The sequence below is a fragment of the Taeniopygia guttata genome, chromosome Z (assembly GCF_048771995.1).
Source record: "Taeniopygia guttata chromosome Z, bTaeGut7.mat, whole genome shotgun sequence".
NCBI classification, from domain to species: Eukaryota; Metazoa; Chordata; class Aves; order Passeriformes; family Estrildidae; genus Taeniopygia; species Taeniopygia guttata.
The window spans coordinates 32,686,701-32,703,742 of NC_133063.1; the positions used below are offsets into that span (position 1 = coordinate 32,686,701).

Consider the following 17,042-nt stretch of genomic DNA (forward strand, 5'->3'; position numbering starts at 1 on the left):
TGGGACTTGGTCAGATCTGCCAGGTTCTGTCTGGAGCCTGGTCAGGAGCACAAACAGGACCTTCCTGATCCAAACACCGTTATAAGCACACAGAGAAAATAAGTAGACTCTGCTCTTTCACCTCTTTGATCACTGGCCACGGGACTGGGTTCAGAACAGGTCTTTTTTTAAACTTTTTTTCCCCTCCCTTCCCAAAGGAGTGTCTAGCCATGTACTCCTCTGCTCTAAGGGCAAACATCCAAGGCATAGTGATTCACTGATTTCCAGGCAGTGGTCTGCCATCTCCTGAGCCAGTTGGAAGCTTTTAAGGTTGCAGTCTCACCCAGGCTAGAGACATCTCCCATTTGAAGAATACTGAAAGAACTGTGCTTAGAAAGATTTACACTGGTAAAAGTCCAAAAACAAATGTGGGCTGTAAGTGTCATGAGGGCAAAAAGTTTTGTGTTACAATGGTATGAGGAAATCATACTAGGCTGAGGTAACATTTTAAGAAGAGAAAACACAGCTCATGAAAAAGTAGTTTCAGTTAGAGTCACACCAGAGTGCTGAAGGTTCCCATATTTGAGAGATTTAATGCTGTATCAGGCAAACCTGATAGGCAAAAGTTAATATGCAAACATTGTTGATTTGGCAAGCATATCTCCATTGTGTAACTTCTTCAATTCCAGGTCAAAAAATTTACATCATATTAAGTCTTCTACATCCAGAGCAGGCAACACTGTAGTAGTTAAATCAAAGTAATGGTTGTTGTGTTTTCCACCTCATCCTGCTTAGCTCAAGAAATCCTGTGGCCAATGCTTGACTTGGTCACCTTGGTTTGTCTAGCGTGAATTAACCTCATCCTACACCAGGCAGATGCAGAATATCATTATACTGCTCTCTCTGTGTATGTCTGTATACACATTTATTTCAGATAGCAAAGTGAATTGTGGAGTTCTACTTCTCAAGTTGCTCAGATAGTAGTGGGATGCGGCTTTTTCCATGTGGAGGGTTTCTCTTCTCATGTGTCCAGCAAAACTGATGTGGACTACCAGAGCCTGAATCTCATGCCTGAATCATGCCTAAATCTCATATCCAAGCACTGGATGGCAATGAGGGATTCCCAGTTTTTCAAGTCATGGAGGTTTTGCCTTTTCAAAGATGTTAATTAAGGTTGCAGCTCTTGAATTTCAACTGCACTCTGTAAACAACAGTCTGTTCAAAATCGAAAGATGTGCCCTGCCAGCTTTCCTCTTTGAAAGTGAGCTGTTCATAAAAGGATGAGCACTGCAAAAAGACTAAACTAAGAGGCATTGAATTACTCTATTCTGAAAAACATTTCAGCCTGCAACAGACCTGAAATCAAGTAGATTTTTTGCCATCAGCACTGGCTGTGTGTTGATACAGAGTGACATCCACAAATGGTCCTACTGGCTTCAGCAACAACTGCTGCTGTTTGGTAAGAAAACTAAGACAATGTGGCAAATAAACTGAAGATTATTCAGCGATTTCTCCCTCCCCTACAGCAGACAAAGGGTACTGTTCACAGCTCTGGCATGTAGATTTTGGCTCCAGTTTCATAGGCATTCTGGTTTAGACACAGGTTGCTGGTACTTGGCAGCTGATTACAGGTAATAGAAAGTTTGTCAAGGGCTGAGGTACTGGACTAAGATCCAGTTATGTTGGTTTAAAAGACTTACATGTCTTTCAGGGGCACCCTTTGTCCTTGCAAGTTCATTTTCCAAGGTTGTTCTAAACCTGGGTCAGCTAACAGGTACCCTGCTGCCCCTAAAGGAAATGGGAATGAGAGTCCCATGAAGCAGAATATTTTTGCCAGTGAACTTTGGCAAAAGGCATTGTACTTCCAGGACAGTGAACGTAACATGTAAATTTTCATTTTCTGGTTTTGCTGTGTGGTCAAAAGATACCTGAAGGCAAAATCCAAAGGTACAGAGAGAGTGTAGAGATCCATTTCTTCCCTGAAGCACAGTTATCCCTAAACTTGGTGTTTAATTCTCTATTCAGGGGTTTGTTGCAGTGTTGTACTTGTGACTGCCACTTTAATAGCACCTGTAACACCTCAGGATGTTCAGCTCTGAGAGACCTGATACTAATTACTGTCTTATTTGTGGGTTTTATATCAATTTGATTTATAGTATCAATCAAGCAGTAGCAAAACAATCAGTTAAAGTTGAACCATCCCCCACTCCACGTATGCATCCGTCATCTTTCCCCTTCAAGTGTTTACTGTGATTAGGTCTTTCCTGTTTTTCTCTTAAGTTCTGAATACTCATATACTTCCCTTATTAGTCCTGATGAATGTTCTTTTTTCCACTGACATGCCAGTGTGTATGCTGCAGACATAGTTTTTATTACATTTCTGTTTTCACTGCAGAAATTGCGTTATTTCTCAAGTACAACCCCAACTGCACAATTCACACAGGTTAAAGAAACTGGTCCGTAAATGTGCAGCTGTTCTCCCTGTTTATAATGCTGTTACCTTCCTATCCTGAAAAACAAAACACTGCTAAGCCAAATGTCGATATCTCTAGAAGTCTGCTAGAGTTAATTATCTGGATAGAGAAGGCTGTTTTCTTCAGGCATAGTTCTGCTGACTTAGGATTTGTGTGTTCAAATCAGTGTGACTCTGATTCAGCATCAGCATTCACTCTGTGAATGCCCTGCAGGACTGTACTCAGGGTCTCTCCTAGGGTTGAGGAAAGGCATCTTGGGCCAGAACAGCCTCTCCTCTTAAGTGAAGAGGAAAATGATAGGCCAAGTTTGTGGATTTCAGCATCTCAGTGTGGGAACCAGAAGAAACAGAGGAAATCCTTCACCTGAGAAAGTACATTCAGCACCTTCAGAGCACAAAGCAGAGTCCTGTATCCAAGTACGATGTTTGCTGGGTACTGAGTGCTAAATGTAAGTGCACATGTACACATACCACAGTTCCAACCCTTGCCTTCTGCCTCTTCACCTCTTAGATCTCCTTGCTTAACTCCCCTTATTTTCACAGTATTCTGTCCTACCTAACAGCTCCTGTGGTCCATATCCCTGCATCTCTTCAGGAGAATTCATGTGCTGTTTCTGCCTCTGGTCTTCTCATCAGCTTCACTGGCTGCCTTGTCCGCACTCATGTAGTGCCCAGTTAGGCCAAAATCCCACCAAAACCACAGAGCAGGCTTCCTTTATCAGGTCTAGTACATCTCCTTCCCCTGCAGTACTGTAAGGTTCTGGCCTGAATTTTATAGGTCTTGGTAGCAACAGGGTCTAAAAGAAAAGGCCTGTAAGTAGCCTTATAATATATTTTCCCCCCATCATTCAGGAGTTTCAAGACCCAACTGGAAGAAGCCATGATCACTGGCCTGATCACAGCTGTCTCTGCTTTGAACAGGAGGTTGGGCTAGAGATGTCCCAAAGTCATTTCCAGCTGTTATTATCCTAGAAGCCTGTATTCTTACTAACTGAGGAATCTGGGTCACCCAAATGACAAAAAAATGCTGTCCAAAATACAGCATCATTTTAGCTATTTATGGTTCCTTCCTCTTCAAAGCAGGGCAGCACTGTTAGCATGAGATGGAAAGTCACTCGGCTCCCAGCTTATACAAACAACCTCCCTGAAAATCCTCTTACACTCTTGGATGCTTATAGCAGCCATCCATTAGAGAAAGCTTCAGGACAGACAAGCAGGAAGGCAGGTTTGGCTTTCTGAGTGACAAAATTTCCCATCTGTTTTTGTGGTATTTAGGAAAATAGGACTTTAATACAATCACTGAAACAAAACCCTTGTCCATGCCACAGCAAACCAAGATCCTCTGACCCTGTTTTCTTCTTATAGAGAAACAGTTTAGCAAATCTCAATCATCAAGTTAACTGCCTGGGCCAGTGAAGCAGAAATACTAACAGTCTGTTTTATCTTCTGCCTTATCTGAATCTGCATTTTCTCTCTTACTTTTCTTCCCTAAAACACTTCAGATATTGGAGTTGTTTATATAACTGGCCATCTTTCAAAGGCCAGCCCAAAATCTGCTAAGAAGTCTTCTGAGGAACAAGGGAATAACAGGGTTTCCTTGCCAGGTGTCAAATGACTATTAAGGCATATCCTTTTTAAACTGGGCTAGAAGAAAAGGACATTCTTTGATATTTAACGGGTTGACAAAGGAAGAATGTAAGACCTTTGTATGTATATATATATATATATATATATATATGTATATGTTTTTGTACATGTGCACTCTGAATGAATTTATTACTGTTTAAGCAATTGTACAACGTGTTGCTCAAAACAGATGCTAGTGCATTTATTTTTCAGACCAAATTTACATTACTCTTTTGTGTGTTGCTATCAAAAAATCAGGCACTTTTCCTTACCATTGAGCAATTCTGATTATGTGAAACTCACTAACCCATGCAAAAGAACCTTCAATTTGCATGATTTAAATTTTTGCATTGCTGGACCATAAGTAAAAAGACAGGACAAATAAGTGGTGAGGAGTCTACATCCAAATTTTTCAGAGAGACCTGTGGGACCCAAGTGGTTTACCAAAGAATGTACACAACAGTTCACGCAAAACTCTGACCTGAGTATTTACGCTGCCTCAGCAGAGGTGCCTCAACCCTTAGGCCTAGGGAGCACAAATTAGAGTGATAAAAATTTAGCAACAATGTAAAAAGCAACCTCCTGTGGATACCGCTGCCTGGTATGTGACCCCTGAGCTATGTAACAGGTATATTCTAGTGAATGATCTGTATTCTTCCTGCATTTTTTCTGCATTCTATGTAGAGCCTAGGTGACTGTCAGTCTACCTATACTGATTTCAGTGAGGAAAAGGCAATTGCCTCGATACAATGAGTTTTGTGCATTCTTCAGTGTCACACAGAAGTTCTCTAACAGCTTCATCCATGTTTCTAAATCCCGGTAGCTCTGTCTCCATCCTTATCATCTTCAGCAAGTTGTTGTCAGCATCACTTCTAAAAGAAAGTAAAGAAGGGATTCAGACGAAAAAAACAAAAATGCTGAGAACAAAAATCAGAACAACTAGATATCTTGTCAAAACAAAGTAATGTAATATCTCATTTGCCCAACTCATTTTAATGGTGAGGGTTGGCTGGCACAAAGCAACTGAGGAAGTGAACTAGGAGGTGTAAAACCAAAAGAGCAAGCAGTCAGAAAGTAAGGAAATATAGATCGAATCAGTTGCTACCTGTGCATGTCCAAGTGCACATGTGCATTTGTTAGAAGCAAACTTTCTCTGCAAGACCAAACAATTAATGACCTTCTCCAACCTGAGCTGGCATACAAAACATTAGTGACTTATGATGACCCCCAAATGGCAGGGAGTTTACTTGCTTATAGCCATGCATCAAATGAGTTGCCTCATATACTCAGTTATCATTGTCATAAACTACTAACTAATGTCCAGTTCATTAAAAAAAAAAAAAAAAAAAAAGAGGGGCTTCTTTCTTCTCCCTGTATTTCATTATTGCTGACTTCTACACACTCCTATTATTCAGTTTCTTTCCACATAAAATAGCAAGCAAAATGTACTAGTTTACAGATATATGCATCCTGAAAATATCAGTCCTGAATGTGCTTAGAGACTCACTGGGAAAAAGTGAAATATACCAGTAAACCCTGACTTACCCAGCCACACAATATATTTTCACCGGACAGCACAGCAGAATATTTCAAATGTCTTTTGTACCTTTACAAATGTATATGAATCTACAAATCATTCCAAGGGATAAAGAAGGAAAAAGTGGTGCCTAGCTGGGGATTTCTAAGTTCTTTAATTTATCAAGAGTGTGGCAAATGCCTGACCTGAGTGACAAATTAATTTTTCACTTCACTAGTCATTTTTAAAAATTGAGATAGAAAAGTCAATATAGAAGAGTATATTTTGAAAAATTTCTTCCTGAATTACATCATGAGGGGGAATAGTCATCCTGGATCAAACTGTTCAATTGCAGTAGAACAAAAAACTTAGTTAATTTTTTTTATCTATTATGTTTTGTATTATTTTGGAGGAAAGATTAAATGGATTGAAGCATTACTTTCCAACAGTTCATTTTAAAATTATTGCAATTAAGCCTTTTCAACTTAGTGATTTAGGGTATTACCTTTAATGGGAGTTCAACAAATCACCATGAATCTGTGATTCATCTTGGCTTATTTTATAGATTTTTTTCCAAAAGTGAGAAAATAAACACAGTGCCGCACATAAAAGGAAGAGAATGGGGAGAAGAGGGAATATTCCTGCATTTGCATAAATCCTGTCAATTAAAGGAGGTTTGAGTTAAAGTAATGGAGAATCTAAGCTCTATAAAAGTGTGTTCCAATTCATAAATCAACTCATCTTAAGGTGTGAGGTCTCAGCCATTAGGTCTTGACAAGACAAATGAGAGTGCTGAGTGTTTACTGCCTAGTAGAGTAAATTTATTTTCTAAACAGTCTATGTATTTTATTAGCCAGAGTCTCTGGGGACGCCAGTGTCATGCATTAACAGTAGAAAGCACAGATAGCTATCCCAAAGGAGAGTGGGAAATGTATGGGTTCAAGAGAAATTTCTGTCACAACTGATTGATTGCCATCTTCCAAAAACTATTTCCAGTTTTATTGTCTGAAGTATAGAAATATTAGAATACATTTGTTACTTTAAATACTACTGCATATTCATAGTTATATCCTGCACTGTGATTTCTAACATGAAAGAAAAAAATCAGAGATGTTATAGAATTGTAATGAAGGGATACTGAAGTATATTTTTAGTTAATCTGTATATGCTTTTGCAGAAGTGTAAATAAATTTGTTTGTTTTACAAATAATTCATGGGCCCTTCATGTGTTAGGAATTCAGTTGTGAATAATAAAAGACAAAGTTGTTTCTGATGACATTTGAAATTCTAGGAAATACATTTGTATATCTAGGAAATGCTCTCTCATTGAACTGATTTTTACATTTTATTTTTGTGTGTATGTGCGTGTCTGTATGTCTTCCACAGACTGGAACAAGAAATACAGAAATTAGAAAGTGAAGAATCACAAATATCTGCCAAAGAACAAATAATTTTGGAGAAACTAAAGGAGACTGAGAAATCCTTTGACAACTTGCAAAAGGTATTAAAAAAAAGAAAATACACTTGGGCGCAGATTGAAACCGAAGTGTACGCTTAGCTCCATTTGGGAGGTCATGCACTTAAGGAAAGAGTGAGGGTAGTTTCAGAGCACCTAGCTTAAACCAGTATAAGCAAGAATAGAAAAGACACAGTGGCATCAGGTCTATTCTGGTTGGGTTTTTTGGGTTATCCCTTCCAACCTAGCTTTGTTTGAAGAGGGATTTCAGAGGCTATCTCCTATTGGCAGGGAAAGCACACAAGGTTTAAGGGGGCTTTCAGGCCCCCTTAAAGATATCCCTTAAGGATCCTGAGAGTATGTAAAACTTCCCTGCTGTCATGCCATCCATAGATAGTAGCATCTGCCACAAATGCTACTTCATAACATTACAGCCTGCAACAAAAAGCAGAGCTCTTAGTCTAGTTGCACCATGTCCCCCTCCTCCAGTCTATCATGGCACCTAAATCCAAGGAGCAACAATCACAGATACCCAGTAACATTTCCAAAGAACCATAAAAGCAAGCCTAGCATAAATATCAAGATGTAAAGCAAATTAAACCTGAAATATTTAAGGTTTAACCAATCATTCTATCTTTTCCCTTCACAGAGTTTCTCCCACCAGGATGGTGGTAAGTGCCTTTTTATTATTGTATAACTTTGGGTTAGCTTTGTTGCAAAGGGTTAAAAAGTGGGTTTCTTTCCTTCATTGTGTGTTTCTGATTTCTTGCTAGAACCATTACCATTTTTTTGGTATTTCTATAATGCAAGCACAAATGTCACTGTTGTGGTAAAACAGTATTGCATTGGCAGAGTTCCACCTCTTATACTCACACAAAGGGAAAGAACAGCATGAAAAACTTATACTCACACAAAGGGAAAGAACAGCATGAATAACTTAAAGCAGACATCATACAATTTCTGTGTTATTTACCCCTTTCACCTCGTAATAGCTCTGCACTGCAGACTCCTTCTCACCTCTCTGTGGTCAGTCTTCTCCGTTGTATGTGCTCATGCTCTGTTCATAACCAGCTAAATTCTATGAGGACTATTCCTAATACAGAGGAACAACTATTAAAAACAGATTTCACTGATGAACAATATTCTCCATATGATGATTCTTGCAGAAGGAAAACCTCACTTGGCTGGATGAGGATGTAGAGATCCCTAGCTTATTAACTCAATGTCATGCAACGTGTGATCTATACAAAGTTTGAGCTTTAGGTGTCTGAATGAATAAATAATATGCACAATTCCAGGAAGCTGGAGAGACCCTTGTAGGGTCCTTAGGATCCTTAGGACCCTGGAAGGATGTCATGCTAAGGCATTTGCAGATAAATATGAGCACCAGATACTCATTCTCAGTACATGTCTTTGAAGTGACAAAATGATGAGGTTAAAACTACCTCCTCCAGCTGCTGTCACTGTGTTGTGACTGTAGATGAGGAACATGTAGGATGATCCCAACATGAAAACAATGGGATGCAATGGAAGTTACTATGTAGTATTTGAGTTGACTTGGACCTGTCTTTTCCAGGTGATTAAAATTATTAACTAAAAAGGGCATTTTTTAAGTCAAATACCTAGTTCAGAAATTTTCATTCCTACTAGCAATATAATCAAAGTTTTTTGTTAAATGCTATTGTAAAAAAAAAAAAAAAATCCCAGATAGTATGTTCCTTTGTGCGAACTTAGTCTTCCTTCTCTCTGAAGGATTTGAATTTGGTTACTGCAAAGAGGTAATTGCAAATATTTTGTACCTATGCAGAGTTATTAGTAATGACCTACCATCGTCATTAATAAGTTTCTTAAGTAGGAACTGTGCCTGCAGGAATTAGCAACCAAAGTGCTCAGGAGCTTCTATGACTCCTGCAAGGTGCAGCCTGCTTCTTCACATGTCTTGTAATAGCAAAGGAACAAAAGGAAGGTCCAGCTAATAATTATGAAGTGGTAGTTTCCCTGAAGGTATGTAGCAATGTAGTATTTCATTAGATTCAAAAGGAGCCCTCATGCTCTCCAGATTTTGCCTGCTTTCAGCAGATCCCGTCTTGACAGACTGAGCCAGAATTAAGGACAGCTTGTAATTTCTGAAAGGTAACAAAGAACTGCAACAATTTGTCAAAGAGAAGAGAGCAATTCGTGCAAGCAGGGGGTTACATCTAAGTGAACTAGTCCCTCTCCTCTCCTCTCCTCTCCTCTCCTCTCCTCTCCTCTCCTCTCCTCTCCTCTCCTCTCCTCTCCTCTCCTCTCCTCTCCTCTCCTCTCCTCTCCTCTCCTCTCCTCTCCTCTCCTCTCCTCTCCTCTCCTCTCCTCTCCTCTCCTCTCCTCTCCTCTCCTCTCCTCTCCTCTCCTCTCCTCTCCTCTCCTCTCCTCTCCTCTCCTCTCCTCTCCTCTCCTCTCCTCTCCTCTCCTCTCCTCTCCTCTCCTCTCCTCTCCTCTCCTCTCCTCTCCTCTCCTCTCCTCTCCTCTCCTCTCCTCTCCTCTCCTCTCCTCTCCTCTCCTCTCCTCTCCTCTCCTCTCCTCTCCTCTCCTCTCCTCTCCTCTCCTCTCCTCTCCTCTCCTCTCCTCTCCTCTCCTCTCCTCTCCTCTCCTCTCCTCTCCTCTCCTCTCCTCTCCTCTCCTCTCCTCTCCTCTCCTCTCCTCTCCTCTCCTCTCCTCTCCTCTCCTCTCCTCTCCTCTCCTCTCCTCTCCTCTCCTCTCCTCTCCTCTCCTCTCCTCTCCTCTCCTCTCCTCTCCTCTCCTCTCCTCTCCTCTCCTCTCCTCTCCTCTCCTCTCCTCTCCTCTCCTCTCCTCTCCTCTCCTCTCCTCTCCTCTCCTCTCCTCTCCTCTCCTCTCCTCTCCTCTCCTCTCCTCTCCTCTCCTCTCCTCTCCTCTCCTCTCCTCTCCTCTGGAAAAAGGTAGGAGCCACTGGATAACCCAGGAATGCTGCATAAAACACAGACACAAACCAACAACAACCTGTCTGGGCAATTTCTTCAGTTGTTGTCACTTCATTAATGACTCCCATGTCCATACATCCCGTTTCTTTGTTCTTTGTCCCTTTTTTGTAAATGCAGTGACAGTACAACATTTTTTTAATCTCCCCTTTGTGTTCCTGTGCATAATTTTGTGGTGAAAGATATTTTAAGTGTGCAGGACGCACTACTAGAAGATGTTCAGAGCCCAGAGAGGTCCAAGCAAAGGCTATAAGGGAAGAGGAGAAGTACCAGTGACTAATCAGATGATGCTCTCTGTCCTTCACTCTTTTCATTAAAAAAAAAAAAAAAAAAAAAAAAAAAAGAAAAAAGAAAAGAGCTGTGTTTTGCAGTGAGAATCTCTGAGCTTGAAATCATCCAGGCACAATTAACACAAATTCCACATTTTTCAGGGTACAAAGACACTGCCTTCATAAATCACTGTGTAAGAGAAAGTAGAGCAGAAATGCTAAGGCTAGGAGCTGTGGCCCTGTCACCTTCCATTGTGACTGCCATCTCTGTGGTGGCTTACAGCTGACAAGCTCTCTATTAAAAAAGGTCTGAGATTATGCCAGGCATTACATCATTTGTTGGTCCTCAGGTCGGAAGTCAAAACCAAGCATTCCGCAGTGCTATGCTGCATGCACATCATGAACAAATGGAGAGAGCTCTTGCTCCATGCGTGTATGTTTATTTCTCAATGTATATATAAAATAAAAGGCACGTGAAGATCTGATGTAACTCCCTTATCTGCTGAATTTGCCTCAGAGGTAAGTGCATCCCCTGCAATATTTGGCGGTTTGTGTGCAAATTATTTGCTACCACTTCAGCCAACATACAGATGCCACAATTACAGTAATTGGACAGTTTGCACAAACCTCTGTTTGAATTTTGTATGTATTAGCATATATTTGGCCAAGAAGTGGTCTAGGAAATATGACCTGAATTATTTAGTACCCAGAATATTGTTTAGAGACTCTTCTGGCTTTCTGTCCTCTGATCTTGACAAGCTGTGCAACCCAAGAGCAAAACAGAGGAGTCAAGTATAGCTCTTTGAAGAATTCTTTCCACATGTCCGGTAAAAATTCATCAGAAATTGACTTTCAGTTGTAGGCTTTTGATAACTTTTAAATTCAGTCTCCATCTAGAGTTGCCACAATTACAGCATCTTTAGCTACCTGAGTAAAACCCATTTATCACCACCCTTGGAGTGTGACATGAGTCAGCTTCCTACCTATCATACATGTGAGTCTTGGCCAGGAGAATAGTGTGGGAAACAGTGCCAAAAGCTTTGCTGAAGTCTAAATAAACATCATCCACTGCTGTACCCATGTCAATGGAAGATGCTATTATACTGTAGAAGGTGATTAATTTAGTCTGACATTATTTGTCCTTGGTAAATTCATTATGGCTTTTCCCAATCATCTGCATTGTTTGGTTTGTAATGGTTTCTAGGAAGACTCATTCTGTCACTTGCCATGGGGACAAAGTAAGACCATTGTGAGTCCAGTTTCCTGGGTCCTCTTTTGGTCCATTCCTGTGGTATGACATTTTTGCCTCTTCTAGTCATCAGGGACATCCACTGAACAGTGTATATTTCAAATATTATAGACAGTCTCCTTTCAAAAATGTCAGGCATTTTGTTAACACTCTAGGATGTGGACATATGCATTTATGGACAAAAAAGGAGAAATCTGCCTTGTTACCATTGTTAGTGAGTAGCTTTCCTGAACTACTTAAGCAGCGGTCTTGTGTCTTTCCTTCTGTTTACTGCTCACAAATACTGACGAACCCTTTCTTCCTGAAATGTTTTGCCAACTTTAGTCCTAGCTCATCCTTAGCTTTCCTGGCTGCATCTCCGCATGCCCCTAGTAAGGTGCTTGTAGTGCCCAGTGGCTAACTGGCTGCTTTTCCACAACCAGTATGTTACCTTTTCTGCTTTTAATTACACCTAACACTTCATTGTTATGCCAGGGAAGTCTTTTGTTTAGATTTCCTCCTTTGCTTTTGTAAAGAATAGATCGTTCTTGTGATTTCAGTAGGCACTTTCAAATAGCACTCACAAACTACTTTGACTTTCTTGGATGCTTCCAATGGAATCTCTCACAGCTAGGTTCTTGGCATATTAAAATTGTCTCTTCCAAAGTATACGGTCTTCATCCTACTACTGTCTTCAGTGTTCTAAGCAGGACCTTAAACTCCACAATGTCTGCTCACTGTATCCAAAGTGTCTTTGGTTACCAGTGTAAGTCAAATAAATATTCTTGGTTTGCAAGCAGTAAATCCAGCCATGTGCTACTCCTAGTCAGCATGTCCAGCATCTACGGCAACAGGGAGTCCCTAAGACATTCCACAGACCTGATGGATGGCATGTGCAGTTTTGTTGTTTTTTTTCCCGACCAATATGAGGGTAATTGAAGCCACTCATGAAGACTGGGCTTAGTTGGTCCAAGACTTCACTGGGCAGCCACATTAAGGTTTTGTTGGCTTCATCATCCTGACAGGGAGGTCAGTGCATAACACCCGCCTTAGTGATGAGCCCTCTAACCATGATCCTAAGGCATTAGTTAAATAGAACTGGCATGGTCTCCACAGCTCTCCATTGTGGTCTCCTCATCATGTGAGTTTTCGCACCAAGTTTCTGTGATTCTTCTGGCATCTCTCACACTCTCACACAAGGTTCTAGTTCCTCCTGCTTGTTACATATATTGGTATACATGCACTTGAGATGGCTGCCCTTAGGCTTCTTGCCTTCAGAAAGGGCTGGTTCAGCATTTCTCACTGCTCTGATAGATGAACTCACCCACCATGTTGTTTATGGATATACAAGTGTCAGCTGTGGACCCTAACCCCCAAGCTTGTTTAAGGCATGATTCCGTAAGTCAGAACCAGACTATTCAGCTTCCAGCAAAAGCCTCCATTGATGTTCTTACAAACGTGGTGGGAGGGCCAAAACCACTGTTCTTCCTGATGCAGTCCCATGCAGTCCCAAAGAGCTTTGTAGGTGGAAAAGCCCTGCCCTGGGAGTCAGTATTTGCAGAAGATCCGCCACTAGTTTTAGTGGTATGGAACTTTTTAAAGAGAATCCATCCCTTGGAAAGTTAGTCCATCTGACATTTGATCCCACATCCTCCATGTGGGAGCTATTCTGCACAGCTCCGAAGGTTTAGCTTTGTGTGAGCACCCTTGAAGGATCACCTTGCCCCATATGTTTTGCCAAGCACTTCTCTGTCTGTTAATCCAGAAGAGTGCCATACTCCTAAAATGCATTTTGCTGCAAGTAGTAAAAAAGACATAGAACTAGTTTTATGTCATCCTTAGATATTAGTAACTTATCAAAGACTGAAATTAAGATATTGAGGGCAGTCTGTTTAAATGTTATTTATGTTCTGTCTTTTCATGTGAACAAAGTGCTAATTTGTGTCTCATCCATTCCTTGTAAAATTACCTCTTATATCTTTCTAAAGATGCTAAATGAAAGAGAGATAAAGGGAAATGCCAGTGAAATAAAGGGAAATTAGCATATTTGGTTTGTTTGGAGGCTGTGTGGGGGAGGCAGCAACACAAGACAGGAGCTGGCAGAATCAACCAACCCCAACTTGTAGCCAAATACCCTATTTCTGACATGTAGCACCACCACTAGCTTCAGAAGGAACTATATGAGAATTGCACTGCCCTCCCAGCATTCCCTGCTCACAACAAGGACAGACTGGAGCCCTGAATCTAATTTTGAAAATATTTTATTATAATTAGCATACAGAGAAGTTTCTAAACTAATTCAATGCTAGCAGCATCTAACACTTAGCCTAGTACTGTCTCCTAAAGCAGGAGGCAAGGGAAAAAAGTAAACTAAGAGCTTACTAAGGTACACAGACATCTACCACATCAAAGTGAGAGTTTCACCATCAAGCTGTACAACTGATTTTTCCTACTGCTAGATGTCAGCAATGCTCAGTTCCCCCTATAAGCGCTGGGGTAAAAAGAAAAATTTGAAAATAATTTTGCCTCCTGCAAATGTCCTTGCAGTGAGAACTGTACCCTAGCCATGCCTATTGATCCTCATGAACTGCAAAAGGAGTAAGGATGATTAGTTAAGCAGTTCAAGTCTGCATTGATTATGACATGCAACACATGTGACACATCTGTCACTCAGTCACTGGATGAGTGTGTACTGAAACTACTGTTCTGAAAGGACACTCTGTGGGATGAATAATTATTAAGCTTGTGCTATTTCCAGAACACAAAGTGCCTTCTTTTCCTGGACCAGAAACACAGTCCCCACTTCTTTGTTCTGAGAAATTACTTCAGTTTTCAATAACGGCGTACTCATTTGCTGGTGATATTTCCCAGAGCAACAGCACCAAGCATTGTACCAATTTCTCATTAGAGGCAAGTGACCCTGTAAAAGAAGGCAGCTGTTGCTGGCCAGTGCTCAGTCAGCTGTGTGTCTTAAACAATTATTTTTCCTAGGTTCTACTGCTAAAAACACAAAACTTTGAGATACAGTATGCATTGAAATTATAAAAGTCCATTTGCCAAGTCTGCCATTGAAATATGAAAAAACATACCATTTGCCTAGACAGGCTTGGGGATTTTTTCCAATTCATCTGATACAAACTGAATTCATTTATATACTAAATTTGTGGGGGTTTTAAATGAATTTGCACTGTGCCTCTGTGCCTTACTTTTCTGACACCAGAAGGGAGGAAAGAGAACTCCTTACCTGAATTACCTACAGTGGTCTGCAGAGAGATGGAGTTTCATCTTGGGGTCTTATTTTTCTCCATCCAGTGTCAATGGTGGCCACCACTGACTGTTACGGGAGTAAAACCATTTCAGTAATATTGGGCCCAGTTTTCCTGCCCAAAAAGCTTTGTGATTAGAGGTGGCATATCGTGTCCTTCCTGAGGACACTACCAGGCATAGGTATTTTTTCTGGGATGGGTGTTAGCTCATAGGGAATGTGATGAAAGTATCTCCCTTAACCAGATGCAGTTAAGCACACATTTCATTTTCTCTCTCATTTCACCAGTTCCCTTTTATGGTCTTCACTGGTAAACCTCTCTCAGCTGCTTGCTGGTCAAAATCTCCCACCTTGAAGCAACAAGAGGCTTCAAGGAAGGGAGATTTTGTCTCCTACCCTGATACGTGGACTAGGCACTACCAAGACCTTGACAAATTTTACATTGAACTGGCAAAATACCCTTGGAGGAAAAAGAATGGTCTGTCTCAGACCAAATAGGATTTTATATTTAAACATAAATTTAGCCATTTCCATACAGAGCTGAAAACATTTCCAGTTGATAGGAAAGAATGTGATTTAAATTTTTTTTTCTTTTTTGTTTTGGTCTGATGCCTGAACCTTAAGTCAGTTATTGCACATCTCTCCTCTGAACTCTGCTCTTAGCTCAGCCACTAAATTCAAGCAGAACAATAAATGTTAGTTATATTTAACCCAGCCACAAAATATATCCAAATAAATAGTTTTTAATTTATTAATATTAATAATATCATAATCAGATTTAGTTTATGATAAGCCATAATCTCAAATATAAAACAAGTCAATCATTTAAGATAGCTTTTTGCTAATTCAGGATTTATTCATGACTAATGGTATTGCAGCACTGACAGGAGCATATTACTTACTGAAGACAAAACCAGGTATCCTATCAATATCTATATGAGATTTCATAATTAGCTAAATTTCAGTTTTAAGAACAAAGAGTCAAATTCTGATTCAGTAATATTGGAAACAACTGGTACAAAAGAGCTCATTTCTTATCCTATTCAGTCAACACTAGCATTTTTAAGCTTTTATATTTCTTTTTGAAATGTATTCTAGGTATCGCATTGGGTTTGGTCCTCACCTTTCCCACCCCACTCCCCATTTTAAAGCTCACTGACTTGATAAATCCAGAACCTCCTGACATATAATTTTATGTGTTCATCTGACATAAGGTTTGAGTCATCTGGACCCATTCCCTCCTGCCTCAGCTAGTCTATTGAACACCAATCACAGGACAGTGACTTTGCACTTTGTTTGTTTTGATCCAATTATCTAGTACAAAGCTCCAGTGACTATTGTCAGGGCTGACAACACTCTGCTGTCCAAGCAATGAAGGCACTGGGGCTCATAGCACAAATCTAACTGTTTCCTGTTCTCTGACACCAGATGCAGTAAATTACATTTACTCCCAGATCCCTGAACTCCCAACCCTCTATTCACGAACAGCAGAGCCAGTTCCTGGGTGGGACGGATCAAGCAGAGTAGCTGGTAAGTCTCAAGGAACAAAGTATTATAATACCAGTCCAATAGCCATGAACTCTTTTTGTTATATTACTTTAATGAGTCTGGTGTTCTGATATCATTTAAATGCCAGGAAATACTGATTGATGTATATTCTTGAAAATAAGTCAAGGCTTTTTGAGCTGCAGTGAGTATTCTCTGAACAAGGTAGCTGAACTATATAACAAGTACCACAGGAAACACCCTTTTTTTTTTTTAACATGGAAACATTCAGTTCTTTCCATCTCTGCTGGTACAAATACATACATAGTATTTAGGCCAAGATTTTGTGGCCTCTCTTGTACCCATGCAACTCTGGACAGGCATTCACAAGACCACATATATTCTTCAAATATTTATGTCATTTATACTTCTTTGTATGCCATTCTTTCTTTTTGGGAAAAGATGGGCTCGTTTTGTGCTTGAAGTCATACAGAGAATTTTCTAACACTTATTTTTCAGATTACATGTGTGTCTTAAATGTAACAGCAAGACTATTAGAAGCTGTACATTTTTATTGTTTTCAAAATTCTTGTTTTCTAAACAATGTACTTCCTATGTCAACACCGAATTGCTGGTGGCTATTTAATTGGTGTCCCAAGGAAAGGGGTAAAAAGTGGCTTACTTGAGAAATGGATTAACCAGCATAGCAAAGCAAGGTCTGCAGCTAAGGCACTGTGCACAGCTATGAAATGTGTATTTTTTTCCATAAG

General features: G+C 40.2%; 1 protein-coding gene across 8 annotated transcripts in view; it reads left to right on the plus strand.

Moving 5' to 3' along the window:
• Nucleotides 1–17,042, plus strand: part of PALM2AKAP2 (PALM2 and AKAP2 fusion) — a 272,907-nt gene that overhangs the window by 100,356 nt on the left and 155,509 nt on the right. For 6 of the 8 annotated variants that reach the window (XM_030257290.4, NM_001204209.1, XM_030257287.4 and 3 more), the window contains 3 exons: nucleotides 6,981–7,095; nucleotides 7,700–7,721; nucleotides 16,216–16,317. In XM_030257290.4, the coding sequence (XP_030113150.4) occupies nucleotides 6,981–7,095; nucleotides 7,700–7,721; nucleotides 16,216–16,317 (239 nt within the window). The remainder of the gene's footprint in view (nucleotides 1–6,980; nucleotides 7,096–7,699; nucleotides 7,722–16,215; nucleotides 16,318–17,042) is intronic. The other 2 variants (XM_030257289.4, XM_030257292.4) reach the window with 1 other exon arrangement.